The sequence below is a fragment of the Strix uralensis genome, chromosome 17, assembly GCF_047716275.1.
Source record: "Strix uralensis isolate ZFMK-TIS-50842 chromosome 17, bStrUra1, whole genome shotgun sequence".
NCBI lineage: Eukaryota > Metazoa > Chordata > Aves > Strigiformes > Strigidae > Strix > Strix uralensis.
Genome location: NC_133988.1, coordinates 17,970,274 through 17,989,613, shown reverse-complemented (window position 1 = coordinate 17,989,613; position 19,340 = coordinate 17,970,274). Strand labels below are relative to the sequence as shown.

Below are 19,340 nucleotides of genomic sequence, written 5' to 3'. Positions count from 1 at the left end.
GCGGGCACCATGGGGGCTGTAGTCCTGGGCGGAGGGAGCCCGCGGGGCGCGGCGGAAGTTGTAGTCCCGGCCCGCGAGGCGCGGAGGGAGCTGCAGTCTGTCCCGCGCGGAGGGATCTATAGTCCCGGGCGGCGGCAGCCCGCGCCGCTCTCGCCCTCCCCTTCCCCGCGGTGGTGCCGTGGCGGGCATGGCGCGGCGCGGGCCCCGGGGTGGGAGGCCCCTGCCCGCCCTGGCAGCTGCACAGCCCCAGCCCCTGAGGGAGCGCCGAAACAGAGCCGCTTTTGTCGGCGGCTTGGCCTAATTTCCGCGGCCGGCAGCCAGCGCCGCCGGGTCGGGGGGGGGCCGCCCGCGCGGCAGCTAAATCCCGGTCAGATGGGAAGCTCGACCCTTTCCCCCGGCCCCTGGGCGGTGGCCGGGGCCGGCAGCGGGCGGGTGAGGCCGGAGCGATGTCACCGGAGCAGAAGGTAACGGCGCGGGCGTTCTGCGGGCCTGGGCGCTGGCGGGGGGCGGAGAGGTGCAGTGCGCGGGGTGCGCCCGGCGCTCCTCTGGGCCCTCAGGGACGTTGGACATTTCTGTCCTAAAAAAAATGGCTAGAGATGGAAAGCAAAAGTCTGTGTTTTAATACAAAAATAACTTCATTTCTTTGGCGCCTTTTATTCCTGTAGTGTAGTTTACTAAATTTTGCAAAGGAAATCAAATCCAGCCCGTACTCAGAATGGAGTACCGGCCCCTGCTCGGAGGCTCTAGCGCGCACGGCAAGGTAAGCAGAGCTGTCTCGGCCTCTGCAGGCGATGTGGGGGCCAGCAGAGTTTGTAGCTTTGACAGTGATGCACAGATGTGAAAGTTTCCAATTGTTTCCTGTTTATTTCTAAATAAAAAGACAGACGATCAGGCTTGTAAAGTTTTGTGTTTTCCTTAGACACCTAGCTTGTTGTAAAATGGAAGCTGTAAAAGCACGTTTTCTGATTCTTGTGTTTTACATTAAATATAAATTGAATTTGGTTTGTGGCATGTTTCTAAAATGAGGTGAAAGTGCTTATAAACTGTCAGGAGACAGAACAGATAAGGCTGTTGTCCACACTCTTAAGAAATCGGGACCCAAACTCCACTGTAACACGTTACTGTAATGAGCTGACTGGGGCAGGAGGAACAGAGCTGTCACAACAGAACATAAGCTATGTGATGTATGTTAATGATTCTGGGGTTTTTTGTTTGTTTTCTGTCTGTTCTAGATTCCAGGTTGTACCCACGAGACACCCAAAATACGCTGACAGTATTTGGATAATAGAAAGGTCTGACTGTGCAGCGCCTTTATTTTTACCACCTCTAGTTTTTTTTCTACCATACTCACTGCAAGCCTTATTTATTACTCTGAATTCATTCAGAGAAACGCTTTATTCTCAGGAAACCATAAGAAAATATTAAATGCATTTTACTGTAATAAGATCAATTTTGACTTCTGAATTTCAGTCCTGAATGAGGGAAGTTTTGATGAAGTATCGTCACAAAAGACACAGCTCTTTCAGAATACAGTAGAGCATCTGGAATAACTCGGCATTTCTGGGAACTGGAGCAAGAATGAGAACGATGAGCTAGTCTACATACCTTACAATGAGAAATTCAGGGAGTACAAGCTTATGAAAAAAAGAATAATGTACAGTCTTTATCTGTGAAGGAAGATGAAATTTGATCACCAAAATGCCTTTAATATAGGAGACATTGTTGGGTCCAGCTGCAGTTAGACAAAAAGATACTATGTGATGAAACTAGAACTTAATTTTTACTGAGAGGATTGCTAAACATTTGAACTGGATGCTATTTTTAGTACTGTCGTATTCAATAAAAAGTAGAGTCAGGAAGCATCCCAGAAGAAAGCCAGACACTGTATAAACCTCTAGAGATTTTCTCTGGCCCAGAGGCCTCATCCCAAGTGTAATGTTTTATGACCAGTTAGACTCTCTTGAGATTGAATGTATCATAATAGTGGTTTCTGTTGACCTTAAAACATCTTGAGTTGGAGTCTATTAACTTTAGTTCCTAAATACTAATTTAGGGATGTAACTAGGTAATCAATATTGAAAAATTAAAAAATACATGCTAATAAACTTTAGATTGAATACTGTTATTGGTGAACAAAATGTTTTGATTTAAGGTTTAGTACCTGCTAACTTGCAGACATCTAGTAATCAATTTAGGGGCTCACTGAGGGAAATAAAATATTGTTACTATTTCTCACATCTTGGATGAAATGTGAGCCAGAAACTGGGATTTGGTTAATTCTTACACTGAGTCATTGGGCCTCTAAAATCAAACATACTCCTAACGTTCTTTCATAGAAAATAGACACCGTGAGCAGCGTGGTTCACACAAAAAGTATTGACACAGGTCAGTGAATTGCTGTCGGCAGTGCTGTGGTTGTGTTGCCTGCGCTTAACCTGGATGCTTGTAATTGTTGCATCTCTCAAAGACCTTAGTGATTGTGGCCAAAGTCAGTGTGAAATGTTTCTCCTGCTGCAGGTGTTTGAGAGTTTATGTAGTTTTCTCACCAAATACTCTCACTGTTCAAAACTAAATACATGATATATTTCACTGTGATTTTCTCCTAGATATTATATGCATGTGGGTTCAAGGCCCTCTCTCTTTTTATGCCTGTTCCTCTCTTCTGTTCTCTAGTTCCCCAGCTGGACCTTGTTTCTGGCTGTTTGTGCTGTTGGAATTGGAGGGACCTTCCAGTATGGGTATAATGTTTCCATTATCAATGCACCCACCCAGGTAAAATACTGTCCCTTGTTCACAGGTTGTTTTGGGGTAATGGAGGTATCCTGTCTGACTGGCCGAGAGGCCAGAGGCACTTGTACTGCGATTGCAGCGGGAACCAAAGCAGGATTGCTCTCCTATGGAGGATTCTGGTTGATTTCCATAATGGTTTCATGTGAATTTGTTTGTGAGTACCTCCCATCAGAGGTATTCTATGTCAGATATGCAACATAAATACCTGTTAAAGTCTGGTTTAGAAGGATTAATTGAATGAATGGATAAGTAACGGTTTCCAGTTAAACCTTTGACTACCATAGCCCAGAACATTAAGAACAGAACAGAACATTTTCAGTTGGAAGGGACCTACAGAGATCATCTAATCTAGCTGCCCAATCACTTCAGGGCTGGCCAAAAGTTCGAGCATGTTATTAATTGTCCACGTGCCTCTTATAAACGCAGACAGGCTGGGGGCATTGACCACTTATCTAGGAAGCCTGTTGAGGGTTTGACCACCCTGTCTGTAAAATGTCCTAATGTCAAGTTTAAACCTCCCCTGACGCAGCCTTGAACCATTCCCTTGCCTCCTATCACTGGGTAGCAGGGAGAAAGGATGGTTACAGTTGTCCATCACAAGGCAGGTTACTGAGGAAGATCTTAGAGAGTCAGAAAGTTGCATCTGTAGTGTCCGAGTGTCTTGTAGGTATCTTCACCTACTTGTTACTTTTGCATCCATTGCCATGGCTTTGAGGATTCTGCATATTTTGTGGATGACTCGAGGATCTAAGCAGATGGTCTTGTGCAAGCAGTGGGTATAATTTTCTGCTGTCAGCTGATTTATTTTCTTGTGAAACTGTGAAGGCTGAATTTGCTACAATGTTGTATGCTTTTTACAAAGTTTAAAATGAGCTGTTTGTGAAAGATGATGTAATGTGCTGAAAGCAGAGGGAGAGTCCAGCAAGTTTGTCTTCTGTTAAGTCTTTGTTTGCTGGCTAAGAATGGGAGCCTCTGATTACAGATACATGTAAGTTCAAGAGTTTCGCAAGACAAATTTTAGGAAACAAAGCATGTAAAATGACAGTTTAAAAGTTCTGACACATTTATACTGTAAGAAAGGCAGAGGAATATTAGAGTTGCAGAAAGGGATTTTACTATGAATTGTTGGATGACACTAAGGCAGGAAGATTTAAATCAAGTGTCAGAATGAGTCTTCTGACAGTAAATTTTTTTTAGGTTATGTGAGACCTCTGTGCTCTGAGATGTTCCTAAAAAACAGTAGGACCTACCCATCCACCTTGTCCCCCCTTCATTTAGAAGGACCTCAACACTCTTCTGGAGCAGTGTGTGGACAGGTTATGTTTCTCCTCTAGTGGAACACAGCCTCTCCAGGGGTAGGGTATGAAAGCAAAGCTGCTCAGCAGTCTGAGATGTATGGGGCATAGGAAATGGTAATACAAAACCAAAATACCAACTAAGATGGTATCTTGTTAGCTCCCAGTATTGGTTTTCAGGTTGAGGTGCAAGTTATTTATAGTGCTGCGCTGTCGGGCTACGCATAATGCTACACATTCAACATTTTCTACTGCAGCATATACACAGGTTCTTAAATGAAACCTGGACCAGTCGTTATCACAAGGAACTAAGTCCAGATTTGCTGACTTTTCTTTGGTCTGTCATTGCTTCTGTATTTTCACTTGGAGGCCTGTGTGGAGCCTTTATTGGAGGCAGCATGGCGATTCGGCTGGGCAGGTGAGTTATAGCAGCATGTTTTCTTTTCCTACTTTCTCACTGGAATATAAAGTAAATAAGTGGAAAAAGAGTGGGAGAAAATGTACCTTTGGTGACTATAGATGTTTTTCACTTCAAAGCAGAGTTTTCTGGTAGAATTTTACAGTTTGTTACAATGTGACTTTAGAAGATGAACCCTGAATTACAGCCTTCCAGTCTAGTCTTTCCATTACATTTGTTGAAATCTAAGTAGGAGTGTGCACATGCCCTGTGGTAGGTCCCCCATACACATTTGCAGCCTTCATGCCAGTAAGGACGTGCTGCGTAATCTGTAACGTTTCATGCACATTCTGTATAGATACAGCATAAAGGAACGAAACCTCACTCCTGCCTTGTCAGGCATTTCTGTCATATTTATGCATTATCCTTATGTTTAGACTTTTTTTTAAAAATAAGTGAATAGCTGTATCAGATATCTGGATTTCCAGTGAATAGCATGTTTCTTCAGTAGAAAGCATGGTTTTTTTCCATATTACCAGAAAGGAAAACTTAAAATGTGTTATTGCAGATTTTCTTAATGATGTTGGTGTTTTTTTTTTCCTCCCCTCCTCTTTAGGAAAGGAGCTCTTTTGATGAATAATATTGTAGCAATACTGGCCTCCATTTTAATGGGGATCAGTTTTCCTACAGGATTGTTTGAGTTACTGATTGTTGGAAGGTTTTTGATTGGCATAAATTCAGGTGAATGATTTCCTATTCCTACTTTCAGTAAACTATGGTGAATGATAAATTACTGTTACTGCTGATTCTTTAGGTGGTATGATATGTGTTTGCTGCTTTGTAGATATGATGACAAAAATATTCTGTAGTCTAACTTGGAATCTGGAGGCAGCTAAATTAATAGGAAGTTAACTAAGTCTGATTTCCTACATGTTTTGGTTCAGTAACTCTTTTCAAAGCAGAATCTATTAATAGGAAAATGTTTTTCTACTTACTTGTAGGTATTGGGATCTGTGTGCAGCCTCTGTATATTGGTGAGGTAGCCCCAAAACATCTTAGAGGTGGCATGGCCATGGGGACTTCCATCTTTCTGACTGGAGGGATTCTGACAGGACAAATAATTGGTTTGAGGTTAGAAATGCATTTTTTTTTTTCCTGCCTTGCATTACTTGCATGTAAAGAACTCCAATTCCCTTCAGCTCCTTGCAAAACATTAATTGAGGCCCTTGTAGCATTAGTGAATCAGCTTCACACAGGTCTACCTGTGAGAAGAAAACCCTGCTTTTGTCACCTTATTCCTACGCCTGCAAAACGTTTGTGCCGTGTCCTCAGTTTAGATGGGGCAGCCAGAACAGCATCAGTAAAATGGGCACGTTTATGCTGAGTTCATATTTCCTGCCAGTTTCTTGCTGGAGACAGTGGACATTCGTAAGACAGGATTTGAGAGCAACTACTGCTGGTTTTGTCCCTTGTGAGATCAGATGAAGTTGCTAGGGACTTTATCCAGTTGGATCTTAAAGGGTTCCAAGAACAGAGAATGCACAACCTCAGGATGAAAAGCTTCTCTCATGAAGCCTGCTAGAAGCTTTCCACTGCCCCAAGAGCAACTGCTTGTACCCTGAGTAACAGCACATTATCTATTTTTCCTCTGTCCCTATGCCAAAGGCACTTAGACTTCTCTTTTCTTTTTCCGTATCACCAGCTTCTGAATTAACTGATTTTGCTAGATACTTCAGGTGTGAAGTGCTACAAAGTAGAATCTAAGCTTCAGACTGCATAATCTAGGGTCCATATTTAAAATGCAATACACTATTCTGACAAGTTTGCACACAACATATCATCCTGTGGGTTCTAACTGTACCAATTTTAATGATTCCTTTCTATGTAATACACCTTCCTGTTAGATCAGCTTTGAATGGGAGGTGGAATCATGACTTCCCGAGTTCCTTTCTAGCCTAAATTACTGTATGATTCTCAAAAGCAAATGTTGCTGCCAACCTTAAGGTGAAGTCCATGTGCTTTTCCTTTCCTGCGTTGCTAAGAAAACGCAGCTTTGGCAAACCTGACAATAGTGCTTAGGACCAACACAGCGATAAGCAGCAGTACCATGGTGTTGCTTGTCTCTTCCTGAATGGAACCTGATTTCAGAGTGGCTGGAAAATACTTTCCCAGCCCCTTTCTGCTGAGGTTCACAGGATATGGGTAACTGGTTACAAGGGAACTTTCCTCGAAGGACAAACATCTTTCTCCCAAAAGTCTTCTGAATAGTTACCAATAGCTAATTACTTGTTTGTGGTTTTGTTTTTTTTTTTTTCTTCTTTTTCCACACCTTTCCCAGGGAATTATTAGGTGGAGAAACATACTGTCCTCTGTTGCTATCCAGCAGCTGTTTCCCAGCATTTGCTCAACTTTTATTCCTGCCATGGTTTCCTGAAAGTCCCAGATACCTTCTTATTGACAGAGGAGATGAGCTGAGCTGTGCCAAAGGTAGTTTACAGCGTTTATACTTTGAGACTTCAGAAGGGTACAGTGAGTATATCGGGTTCCAAATTCTCCTTTTATCTTTACCAGCACAGCACAGGTATATCGCCTGGTGCTTTTCAGCCCTTGTTTTTCCTTCAGTGAGCTTATATGGCAAAAGGGATTGTGGAACTCGGGAGTCTATAATGGATTGTGAACAAAACTGTCTTGTGTCATTTCAAATATATTCATGTTTTGTTACTCTCTAATGAAATCTCTGAACGCTTCATAGTTTTTTCTCTTGGATGAAGTAACATACCTGAACTATTTCACCTCTTCATTTCACCTGTTCATTTCTCAGGTCATGTCACAGATTAAGTAGAAGTTATATCAGATATTTTCTTCCATTTGGTGTTACTGTTGTACTTTTCCTGTAAGAAATAATAAAAAATAATATATTAAAAAGGAAACAGCATAAGTAGCTGAAAAGTTGGAGAGCTTTTTATTGAAAGAGAAGTGATGTTAACAAAGTGATTCACTGGCTATTTGAGCAGAAAACTCCTTATCCTCCATTTTCAAAATATTTAGTTATCTTTTAAATACTATTTTTTTCTCCCTGTTGTATCATGTGGGAGAACTATGACAGCTTGAACTTTTCCCTTTATTTTATCTTTGAGATCTATGATTGTTCTCCTGTTATTCAAAGCCTACTCAAGAAATAACTGTAATGTTATAGCTGTGCAGTACTGCCTCAATGAGCAAGTGAAGCCCACCCACTACAAGAAGAACTTGAAAGATAAAATTTCAAATTAGTTTTGATTTTCTTTATCCTGAAACTACACAGTTCTCTTTATACTGCAAGAAGAACCCAAATATCACAAGTGGGTTTTTTTCACAATAGTATGCCAAAGGAAGACACTGAGGTAGCTGTTTGTATCCTCACATACTGTGGATAGTATTTTACTTCCCAGAGAGACCCAGTGGAATAATACTCCAAAGACTAAAGTATTAGTCTGTATAAGTAAGCAGGTCTGATTAATTCAATTTGAAAGTCTGTTAAATGTGAAAAGACCCTCTCTAAAATAATAACTAATTAATGAAATTGAAAGGACAGAAAAAAAATGAGAACCCAGTGTACAAATCTGACCAATAAAATAATCACATATTTTTCAGAAATGTGCTACCTGGTGTGATAATTCTGATACAGTTCACAGTGACATAAAATGACACTTGTGATCCCTAGATCTTCCATCTAAAATGCTAAATAAATGCGAGAAATGAACAAAGGAAGTTTACCTTGTTAACATTTGGTCAGGTTGTATTTAATTCAATTTTCATTGTATGCATAAATAAAGGAAAAACATTTCTTAATTTGCTTCTCTTCTGTTACTTCTTTTGAAGTGCTGTTGATGAGCATATGAATTTTTACCTGTCTAGAAAAGGTATTTGTAGGTATGTGATGGTTTAGCCCCTGCCGGGGTCTGAGACCACGGGGCCGCTGCCCCTCCCCCACAAAGGGAGTGAAGTACAAAGCCCCAAGACTGAAGTAAGGAAAGGTTTAATACAACAATGCAATAGCAACACAACAAACAACAACAATAACAATAACAGTAATAGTGATAGCAATGAACAGAGCAAAATAGCTACCAAATACAGCAGTTTGAAGCACGATGTACAAAACCACGAGTGCACCGCGCTCCCGCGCCAGGAAAATGTGACCTGCCAGGATGTGACATCCGCATGGTATCTGAATAACCCAGCTAGAGCTCCCCCCCACTGCTGGGGAAACTTAACCCTATCCTGGTTAAACCAGGACAAGGTAGAACAGCATATCTTGGAAAGATATTCAATGAAGGAAGTTAATGAGGCTTAATTCATGGAAGCATTTAGGTCAAGGTAAAATTTCTTAGGAATTGCAAAAGAGATTGGGCTCACAGAGAGAGGTGAGGTCTTGCATTATACTGGGTAATTAAAAAACAACCAAGGAAAAAAGTTATGTTTTTAGATAAAGCTGTCTATGCCTATAGGCCTGTCTCCTTCCTTCCCCCCCCTTTACAAGTTTGTCAGCTGATGTAATAAAAATCTTTCTCTCTCTCTCTCTCTGCTTACCTTGGCCAAAGATTCTCATAGACCATCACAAGTGCAAAAGCACAGTAACTACAGATGACCTGTAGGGTTAATTCTGTCTAATTTGGAAGCCACAGACAAGAGATGACCATAATGTCCCTTTCAGATTATGATCTAGTTTGGGCTTCATTAAATGTGATTTTTTTTTTTTTAATGTAAGTGAAGCTTGCAATCTCTGTATCATATTCAGGTTTTTCCCCCTCAGATTTGTTTGGGGTTTTTAAACAACATAATCATGGATTTTATTTTTTTTTTTTTTCCCAAGAATTGCGATTGCTCCTGAACTGACACTGGAGAGTGGCTAGAGCTTCAAACTGCTTCTGCTGTTGGTGATAACAATAGCATTGGAAAGCTTGCTTTCAGGATCATCAAAGTTCTGTTGTTGCCCTTAACAAGAAAATTGTCACTTATGATATATTTAATCTTGAAGATTTTAGAGGAACTGATATTATATGCTTTTTGGACTACTAGTAAAGATTTTAGTCTTGCATCCAAATCCCTTCTGATAATACTTGCCTTAGAATTACTTACCATCTTTACTCCAGCTCACTAAATGCGTTCCACTGGCAAAATTAAAGACAGGGACATACCAAAAGACTTCACGCCTGCCTAGAATTTAAGCAAAAGACTTCAAACTGTTTAGTGTCCTTTAACAAAAAGACTATTTGGAGGTCTGTGGTTCAGATATAAAACACTTCAAAATATTTTGCTTGGTGAATATTTCAAAGTCAGATATTCATCTAAAAAAACCCCAAAGTAATACCACTGAAATCTCCAAATACACCATAGCAAAAAATGTTGGAAACCAAGCAGGCAAAAAACAAGTCAGAAAGCAAATTACTTTCTTCCCAGCTTTCTAGAGCAGAAAGTTTTAATATTCTAGCAAAAGCCGGGTCATTATGGAAAGAGATTATTTTCCAGAAGTTGTGATCAATGGGTAAACAAAAGAGTTTATTTTCTTCCTTTTTAGCTTTGAAGCGATTTCATGGTTCTTCAGAGTATCGAAGGGAGATGGAAGACATCCAGCAGGAACGTTTTGCCTTAGATGGGGAGGAACCCCAGAAGCCCTGGCAGTTATTCACTGACCGTGGTGTGAGATGGCAGCTCATTACTGTGATTGTGATGACTATGGGCCAACAGCTCAGTGGGATAAATGCTGTAAGATTTCATGTGTACAAACAGCTTAAATAATTAGTTAATCTCCATCTGTTTTTCAACCTTTTATTAACACAAAAGCTCCACACAGCTCGGAGAAATGGGATAAGTGGGAAAGGATATCTTTGTATTACTTCTGTTTCTTTTTTTTTTCCACTTTTTTTTTTGTTTTTGTATTTCTGGCAGGTAAATTTATTTTAAAAAAGACTTAATACTTGTATTTACATTCTTCTGAAAAAGTAAATAATGGTGGATTAGCTTATCCTATTGTGTGTGGTTTAAGACTGTGAAGTGTTATATTCAGTAAGTTGAATAATTATATTTGCTTTTACAATAGTGGTATATTTACCTAGACACGAGTTTAATGGATTCTTCTTGCTGTTCATGTCAAATTAATAATTCCCAATATAAAGTACATTGAGCTGTATGTTTAGTATGAACTTGACTTGGTTTCCAGCTGACAGTTTAACTACCAGGAACGCTCCATTATTATTTTTTTTTCTTTTCTGTTGCAGATTTACTTCTATGCGACTTACATTTTTGAACAAGCTGGGATCTCAGCCGAAAAAATCCCATATGTGACGCTCGGCACTGGAGCTTGTGAGTGCCTCACAGCCCTCACCTGTGTAAGAGTTTATTCTGCCTTCTAGCGTAGAGTAACGCTTCTTCTGGAAGAACACGGGTAAACACGAGATCAGCATAGTAACAGAAGATTATGTCTTGTCTACAGGGTTTACTGATAGACTACGTGGGAAGAAGATACCTCATCATTGGGGGTTATCTCCTTATGACCCTTTGGAGCATTGTTCTAACGTTCTCTCTAACTTACCAGGTGTACAGAAGGACTCATTTGTATTACATGATATGACTATAGCGAGTGAAAATCTGTGACACTCAAAAGAAGCTGGAAGATAAGAGCTGCATAGGTTTAAACAGCAGCATAAAGAAATGACAGTAATTGAAAGATTTGATCAGTTCTGCAGCTATATTTCCCTAAAATAAGAGAATGCCCTCAGCTGAAATTTCATCATGTATTTGTCTTAAACCTGCAGCTGTATTTAATGCTGACAAAACTAAGTGATGACAAAACAGCATTTGTTCTAGCTTTTAAAGTAATTTTAGGATGAAATATTACATAGCGATCATATTAAGCATCAGAATCCACTTAAAAGCAAACAGTCAAACATAAAGTACTGTAAAGATGCTGAAATTCGGAAGACACTGAAATCCATTAAGTGTAAATTCACAAAAACTATTGGAAACTCACTAGCAATATTGACAGTGTGGTAAATTTATCACGTGAAGACAATATCCTGCCTCGCTTTTTGCTGTAGTATGAAGAGATGCATTGTAAATGGTTCTGTATACCGCATCAGCTCAAAGGAGGCAGCCCACGAACCTCCCGAAGTGGACGGTTAGAGGAGATCTGTCTCTGGGTTTGCAGACTGCACCACGCTAAATATTTATCGTCACCTTTGGGTAATCCAAGCAAGAGGACGTAGGTGTAGCTCCAACAGCGAGCAGCTCGACTTAGTCAGCATCCGGGTGCCCAATAGATCCTTCGTGGTGCAGGTGGGGTCCCAGGTCCCCGCGGCACGGCCGGAGTGTGGAGCTGGCTCTGGCGGGGAGGCGCCGGGAGCGTCTGTGGCCAGGGCAGAGCGAGCTGCTAGGCCAGGCAAAGAGTTGAATGAGCCAGCTGTTAGGCGGAGGCCTAGGTTTAATTCTTTTATTGTAACTTCTGTAAATTTCTCGGTTTGCTTTTAAATAATGGGATTTCAAGCTTAGGCTTGGTCTTTCTAATGCACCTAGTTCCACATGGATATAGTAGTCCTAATGTTTCTTCGCTGCACTACTGCAATTTATGCTCACATAAATAATGTGATGAGAAGTCTGTTCATGCTGTGAAAGTCCTTAATGGCAGCTAACTCATGGGGTCAGTGTAAAAACTCCAAAATCAGCTCGGGCAAAATGTTAAACTAGTAACAACACATAATTGTTATGTTCAATATTGGTGTAGATTTTTAGCCTTGGAGGACTCATTATAAATCTTGACAGAAGTACTAGACTCCATTTAGTAAAAATTAGTAAATGAGAATATCCAATTTCTCTGAAGCAGTACTGTTAAATAAATCAGCTGTAAACAAACAGCCATGAATGACTATTGGTCTTAGTTGCAATAAAATAGCGAAAGGAAACGTAACTGTTAAGCCAAACTTGTAAAACTGGATTATCAAAATCTGAACTAAATCTCCTCATTCTCTTCTGTTCCAGGAACTGTACTCGTGGGTGCCTTACGTGAGCATGACATCTATATTTGCCTTCATCTTGAGCTTTGGGCTGGGACCAGGTAGTGCGCAGCGACGGATGTTCAAAGCGGGGAGATGTGTGGGGGCCGGGGCGGTCAGCCGCTGCCCAGCTGGGCGGGATTTCCCTGGGGCGGCCGCTGCACTGCCCCGAGCCTGTCCCTGAAACGGGCTCACCGTGCCCCTTCCTCGGGGCCAGCAACGCGGGAGGGGGCTTGGTTCTGGCCTTCAGGCTGGTCCAGTGATACAAGAAGCAAGAAAAAGCCCGTTGGGCCTTTAAAGGCGCCCTTGCTCCCTGGGCAGCGCTGCTGAAATAGGGCCACTTTGCGGAAGGACACTTACTAGTGGGCAGTAGACTCAAAAATGTGCTATATTTTTTTTTTTTAATAGAATCAGATCAGCTAGTGGCATATTCAAAAGCAACACAATTTTCCTGGCATTGGAAACAGTGCAAATGGACACTGAGCACAATAATCTAGTGTTTTTGACCTTCCCCAGGTGGCATAACAAATACCCTGACAGCTGAATTATTTGTACAGTCTTCACGTCCTGCTGCTTACATGATAGGAGGGACTGTTAGTTGGATTAGTTTCTTCACAACTGGAATGCTCTTTCCCTTTATAGTGGTAAGTACGCATAACACATTTTCCTGATTGCCTCACCTCCCATTTAATCTTCTCTCGGGTTCCATCATATCATTTTTTGTTATGCAGTAACACTTAAACATAGGAGGCACGCTACCCCTCAACCCAGTGTAACTAGATTCAGTCCTCCTTAAAATATTTTTTAGACACCAACAAAAAATAATAAAACATGGTAAATGAAAACTAAAAGGAATGCGTGGGGGTAACTTTCATGTTCAGATGAAAGAAAATGGAGATGGAATCAAAACTAGAAAAACTTAAATCAGCTATTGAGATTCAAATAGCACATTTCTTAACAGCGCCTTGTGCTTTTATGTCAAAGTAAAGTAGAAGCAGTACCTGGGGGTAGTGGCTCACACCTCTGAGCTCGCTGAACTTACCTACAGGGGTTCTATGATCAGGAAGATGATTAGGAAAAGCAGGACAGGCTTTCATTTCTAGCTTTGTATTTTCAGTTTTAGCACTTTGAGAGCAAAACAGACAGTAACAGCACACAGTAGGGCATCTTGATCTGACAGCCCTTTCTTGTTGAACTCTGCTTCTCAACAAGATAGTTGGGTTTTTTCAATGTATAGCATTGAAAAATATTAGCAAACATTCAGAAAAAGATAAATCGTATCTTAAGATACGAGACAGTCAAGTAGCAAATGCTGACTTGCCATTACATTGTGAATTGTTTAGTGTGTGTTTAAAGGGTGGGGGGTTTTTTTGTTTGTTTTTTTAGTAAAAGGCTACCGAGTGTATTGCATGGCACTTGGTAGCCTTTTATCTAAAAGAAAAAAAATTAGAAAAAGTTACATGTAAAATAAGGATAGGTTGAATGTCTTTTTAATAAAAACATCTGAGCAGCAATGTTAGGTGTGAATGGAGACAAAAAGCTCTTTCTTTTCCAAAACCCACTGTTATACCTGAAATATGTTGCAATCAAATAAACTTTATTTTCAGAATGGACTGAAGCATTATTGTTTCCTGGTGTTCTTACTGGAGTGCTCCTTAGTTGCTGCCTTCATCTTCCTTGTAATTCCTGAGACCAAAAACAAATCTTTTCTGGAAATCAAAAAGGAATTTCACAAGCTTAATTTTGGAAGAAATACCAAAAAAAAGGAATCAGATCTTTATGAAAGAAGACAACTGCATGATGAATTTAAAAACAAGAATCTGTGTAATTTCACAGCTGTAACAGAACTTCAATGAGAATGATGAGCAGCATCTTCTAAATTAGCAGTGTAATATCATGAGCAAGTAGCTTATTAAATCTGTATATTTAGTGGAGGTTTCATTAAAGGCAAGTTAATCTTTCTGAAATGCTGTTAAAACATATCTTGCTGAAATGCAGTTAACAAGATATTATACCTAGAAGACTTGATGTTTAGATATGCTTGATGTAGGGATGCAGAAATGCCAGGAGAGGGTGTTCAAGGAATTCTTCCTCCTGGCAGCTTTATTGGTAATTCAGTAGTTCTTCTTCAGATTTGGGTAATCAAGCAGATGTTAAAAGCTTTACTGAATAAAATACTCTGGGGTGTTAAAAGCCAAACAAGAACCTACCTACTGAGAAACCGATATTTGAAATACTCTAGTTTTTATACATATTGGGGTATTGAGTTGCCATTTTTCACTTAACCTTTCAAAGATTTAAGGACATTCCTCATGTAGCCCTACCACTGTGACTGTACAAAGACAGTACAGCACCTATCTGAATTACTGTTACTTGTAATAAACTCTATTACAAAGACTTGTTTCCTAAAAGGGTACTAATAAAGCAGTTTCTGGGGTTTGAGTTTGCGTTTATTTTTTTGTCCTAACCTGTCATCTTAACATTTCAAACTGTGCAACAGGGTAAAACTTCTCGTTCTGAAGGGCAATTCCCAGCAGACGGAGATCACAAAAAGCACCAAGCAGCAGAGAAGATGGACGATAGGAGTGAAACAGTTTTTACAGGTTTTTCTAGATGGTCTGACTGGTCCTTCAGGCTCTCTGCAGTCTCCTTGTGCGTGTTCTACTGAATGAGCTTTCTGCTTCAATCCCAGCATTTCGCCCAGGACTCTCAACTGAAAATAAATTCTTCATAGTTTAGTAGTCAAAAAGTAAGAAAGCTTAATTACATATGGTTTTTGTGTGCCTCTCTGATAGTGGTTTCCGTACCTGTAGCTCCCAGAACAGCAGCCCTGCCTTACCTACGTGTCTTTTCCTGGTTGCAAGCATTTCCCAATTCCATCTGTTACACAGTAAGTGCCACGGTAAGCACTGGTTTATCTTCCTTCTCTCAGAATTAAAGCTTTTAATGAAAACATAGGAAGCAGTTTTTTGGTAACTAAATCAGCTGTTTAATTGAAAATAACATTAACTCTTAATGGTAAAGGAAGCAGTATCAGGAAGGGATCTTCTTGTGCTTCACTTTATCCTCTAAGTTTGCAAAATATTTCATTTTGGCTAGAAACTTCTTAGCTTCTTGAAGATCACCTGAAATGAAATAAACCAGTAGTAGTTTACAGAGGGAAGGCTGAATTTAATTTTCAAAATGAATCTTAAGATTTCAATGACAGCACCCATTTCAGTACTAAGAGCTGCAAGTTTTAAGGACCCATATGCTACTAAAACCATCTTGCCTATTTTCATCTCAGATGGTTTTGGAACACCTCATTGAGTGTACATGTAAAAATGTACACTTTGGAAATAAATGACATATGAATGCCCTGTAATGACTTTTCTGTAAAGTGGCTATAGTATTGACATAACCACAGGGGAATTTTGAGTATCTAGACAAAAATTCTTTTTTTTTTTTTTTTTTGTTTAATGTATGTAATTAGATGAACTGCCACCACTGAAAAACGCAAAAGGTTTGTAGGACTCTGGTCTGGGCAGTGTCAATTCCAAAACTGATACTGAAACAGTTTCTCCTCAGTTAAATGGCTGGAGGGTTTGGGTGCTTCCTCACCCACCGAATCCTTAACTCTGGTAGTGCAAAGAGTGACAGATCACACGGTTACAATTCTTCACGCAGGCCCAGCCGGCACTACTTTGCGTTTTAAGTTTTACAATCACAACATCAACCTAACAATAAAAGCATCCCAGACCCAGGAAAGAAATGTAAACGTTCCTTCCCAGAGTCAGACTGAGGCTGGAACGGTTCCAGTCCATGTCAGCTGGAGTTTGGGTTTATGCTGATGATTGCACAGGACATCCCTAAAGCCTGAGGCTGAGGGGGGCATTGGGTCTTTCCTGCTGTGCAGCCCCAGGGGTAGCAGCAGAATTGTTGCTGTCTTGACTTTTGCTGCAAGGAACAGCACCCACTACTCTGCTGACAGCTTCGAGTCTCAGGATAGGTGGCAAGTTTGATTAAATAGTATTCTGGGAAACAAAAAATTTCTTAGCATCTGCATGCCCACTTGAAGTTGATGCAAACTGAATTAACTGGAACTTTTGTACTGGATTTTTTTAATTTAATGTGAGGTCCTGAATTGCCTGAATCAGCAGAAAGGGCAGCTTAGAAGTATTTGTTCTAAGTAGCAAACAAAGAACACTTGTTCATGCAGTATTTCTGCTCTGTAGTTCAGGAAACATTTGTCAATAAAAGAATGTGGGTTTTTGAAGCATTTGTAACTGCTGTGTATGGCAGCTAAGCACTGAATAGAAACAGCTACCTCTTTCAAAAGCTGCAGTCACCTCTTTGGTCAGTTCTTCTTGTTTAACTGTAAAACAAATTATTTCATTCACTTTTTGTTATGTACTTAGTGTAGTTAATACCACTGTATTCTGATTGTCTGTGGTGAGAAACTTAAGTACATCTCAGTCTTATGGGAGCTGAGAGAACTTTTTATAATGTTGTCAATTTTTTTTAATTACAATTTCAAAGATATATATTTCTTCATTCAGACAGGTTTACAGACAGCAATTCCAATGCAAATCAATGGTCACTAACTTCCCAGAAATCTAACTTACTTTTGGTGTATCAGTTCACCCTGCTACAGTTAATTTCCTTCTCTTCTACTTAGTTTTTATTCCAGTTATTCTAATTGCTTTTGGCACACTACTGTTATTGCAAAGAATTAAATATACCAGTAAACTAAATGTAAACTCAGTAAACCAACAATACAAACAAGAAGGCTGCTTGTATAAGGATAGTAATCACTTAATATAATGGTTGCTAAGTTGAAGAAGGTGCAAGAAATACAATGTCTGTATAAATGAAATTATTTAATGCGGTCAGTCAAACATTTTATTCAACTTCGAGTGGTTCTTTCTTTTAGAACAGTCTGCTTGCCCTGATCAGCTGAAGGGTCAGTAAATTCCTTTTTACAGTTATATAATATTTAAGTTATGTATATATATTTATATAATATATAAATACCTGTTTTGCCTTCAGAATAGCAACTGCTATACAGAGTTTCTCAAGCCAGATTTGATGTTTAGGTGACATAAATTGGTAAAGACAACATTTGGGTGGGGGGAAGCTCTTGCAGTGAGTCAATTCAAGACTAATGCAAGTTAGAGATATTATGGTAACTTATTTCTGTACAAAACCCTGAAGTCATAACCTACCTTGAATTAAAGTTTCAATTTCTTCAAGGGTACCCTCATTTTTAGGCTCTGCTAATTTTTCATTAATTTCCATGATTTCCATGAGAAACTCTGAGTCTGCATCACAGTCTGTCTCTTGTGCCGGTTCTACTCCATTCAGCTCCAGCTGGTGAAGAGAACGGGAATTTGAAAATACCATTCTTACATCTTTTTAAATGTGAATTATTTTGACTATCTGATAAACTTCCAGTTTACTCCATGAAATGTGCATAAACAGTACATCTTAAAGTGAGCTCCACAGGTAGATCATAAAGATGAGAAGTTAACCAAAGCAGAAAAATGCCACGAAAACTGCCAGGGGACAGACTGACATTCAAAGGAGCAGCCACGGCCAGACAATGTGTGTGCTGCAGGAAGCAAATCAGTGTAACATGAGCAGCAAAGGAGATGGTCATAATCACTAAAGTGTGAAATAGTGGAAAAGCTGATTAATTTTCAGCCAAGCTTGTTTTTGGTCCCCCTTCAATGCCTGGGAATCCTCTTCTGCAGAGGAACACCAGTGAGCATGTCAGTGATGGAGTCAAAGGTCTGACATCAGCCCCAGCCCCCAGTTACAGAGCACTGATCAGAGGGGTGACAGACGCCTTACGAGATAGAGGCCTCGGCTCAGAGGGTTCAGGAGGGTCTGGTAGGCCTTGTTGATGAGGGAGGAGTGTTGCTCAGAGTAGTACTGTTCTTTCTGGGAATGGACGATAAATAAAAGTAAGTGGCAGAATCGTTACACTTTATTACCTGCGGAGAAATAGCGTTGAATTTCTTGAAGACTGATTTTTTTTAACAGGCAGGAAGCGCAGGGAGTGGGGGTCACTGGGCTGGGAAACTCTTATCTCGGGCAACTAAGGCTTCAAGGAGCACAGCAGCTCCTCACCACCATCCTCCGCCGCGGATCCGCCAGCAGCAATCTCTTCTGAGCACCAGGACCCCAAACACGGCCGGTGCCCGTAACCCCAAACGGGCGGGCGGCGGGGGCCCGGCGCAGCCTAACGCGGCAGCCGCTCCGGTCTCCGCGGAGCCCTGCGGGCCACGGCGCCGCGGGCTGGGCCGCTGGGACGGGGGAGGCGGTCAGGCCTGTGTCCGTCCGTGTCCGTTCCCGCCCCCCCACCCCCCCCCGCCCGGGACACCGCGCCGGGGGCAAGACCGGGCGCGCCCGGCCCTGCGCGGCGCTCACCGGCGGCCTCTGCCCGAAGCGGTCTGGGTGAACGGCGCGCTGCAGGCTCCGGAACCGCCGCCGCAGCTGCTGCGCATCGACGCGGAAGGAGCGGTCACTGCGGGCGACAGAAGGCGGCGTGAGGCCCGCGGCCGGTCGGGCCCGCCGCCGCCCCGCCGGCACTCACCAGCCCATCAGGCGGAAGAGGTCAGGCCGCGGCCCCGGCGGCTGCAGCGCCCGGCAGCCGGCGCAGAAGCGGGGCGGCCCCTCGGCGCCGGGGAGGGGGCGGCCGCAGCTCCAGCACGGCGGGGCCGGCGGAGGGCCCGGCCCGCCGCAGCTCCAGCCCCGCGGGGCCGCCTGGGCGAGGCGGAGCGGCCCCCGCAGCCCCCCAAGAGGCCGCCGCAGCGCCGCCCGCATCGCGCGGACCGCGGCTCCCGGCAG

The 19,340-nt window shown here is 41.7% G+C and overlaps 2 protein-coding genes across 9 annotated transcripts; one reads left to right on the top strand and one right to left on the bottom strand.

The window, feature by feature from the left end:
• Positions 1-93: 93 nt before the first annotated feature.
• LOC141951037 (solute carrier family 2, facilitated glucose transporter member 11-like) lies at positions 94-14,951 on the top strand. 6 transcript variants are annotated; one of them, XM_074886764.1, is made up of 13 exons: positions 99-464; positions 666-760; positions 2,674-2,772; positions 4,343-4,503; positions 5,099-5,223; positions 5,484-5,613; positions 6,821-7,011; positions 10,040-10,227; positions 10,740-10,850; positions 10,955-11,056; positions 12,496-12,571; positions 13,026-13,153; positions 14,117-14,951. In XM_074886764.1, the coding sequence occupies exons 2-13, from the start codon at positions 716-718 to the stop codon at positions 14,363-14,365; spliced, it is 1,605 nt and encodes a 534-aa protein (XP_074742865.1). In that variant the 5' UTR covers positions 99-464; positions 666-715; the 3' UTR covers positions 14,366-14,951. The 6 variants fall into 6 exon arrangements, with proteins under 6 accessions (XP_074742868.1, XP_074742869.1, XP_074742865.1 ...); XM_074886763.1 differs by having other exon boundaries at positions 99-760; XM_074886765.1 differs by lacking the exon at positions 666-760 and having other exon boundaries at positions 100-464.
• Positions 14,952-15,474: 523 nt separating this feature from the next.
• On the bottom strand, positions 15,475-19,331 carry HSCB (HscB mitochondrial iron-sulfur cluster cochaperone). Of its 3 annotated transcripts, XM_074886777.1 has the most exons (6): positions 19,087-19,331; positions 18,921-19,017; positions 18,342-18,431; positions 17,714-17,858; positions 16,816-16,863; positions 15,475-15,634 (listed from the first exon to the last, which is right to left on the bottom strand). In XM_074886777.1, exons 1-6 carry the CDS (start codon positions 19,314-19,316, stop codon positions 15,543-15,545), a joined length of 702 nt encoding a protein of 233 aa, XP_074742878.1. In that variant the 5' UTR covers positions 19,317-19,331; the 3' UTR covers positions 15,475-15,542. The 3 variants fall into 3 exon arrangements, with proteins under 3 accessions (XP_074742878.1, XP_074742879.1, XP_074742881.1); XM_074886778.1 differs by lacking the exon at positions 16,816-16,863; XM_074886780.1 differs by lacking the exon at positions 18,342-18,431.
• Between the last annotated feature and the right edge of the window lie 9 nt (positions 19,332-19,340).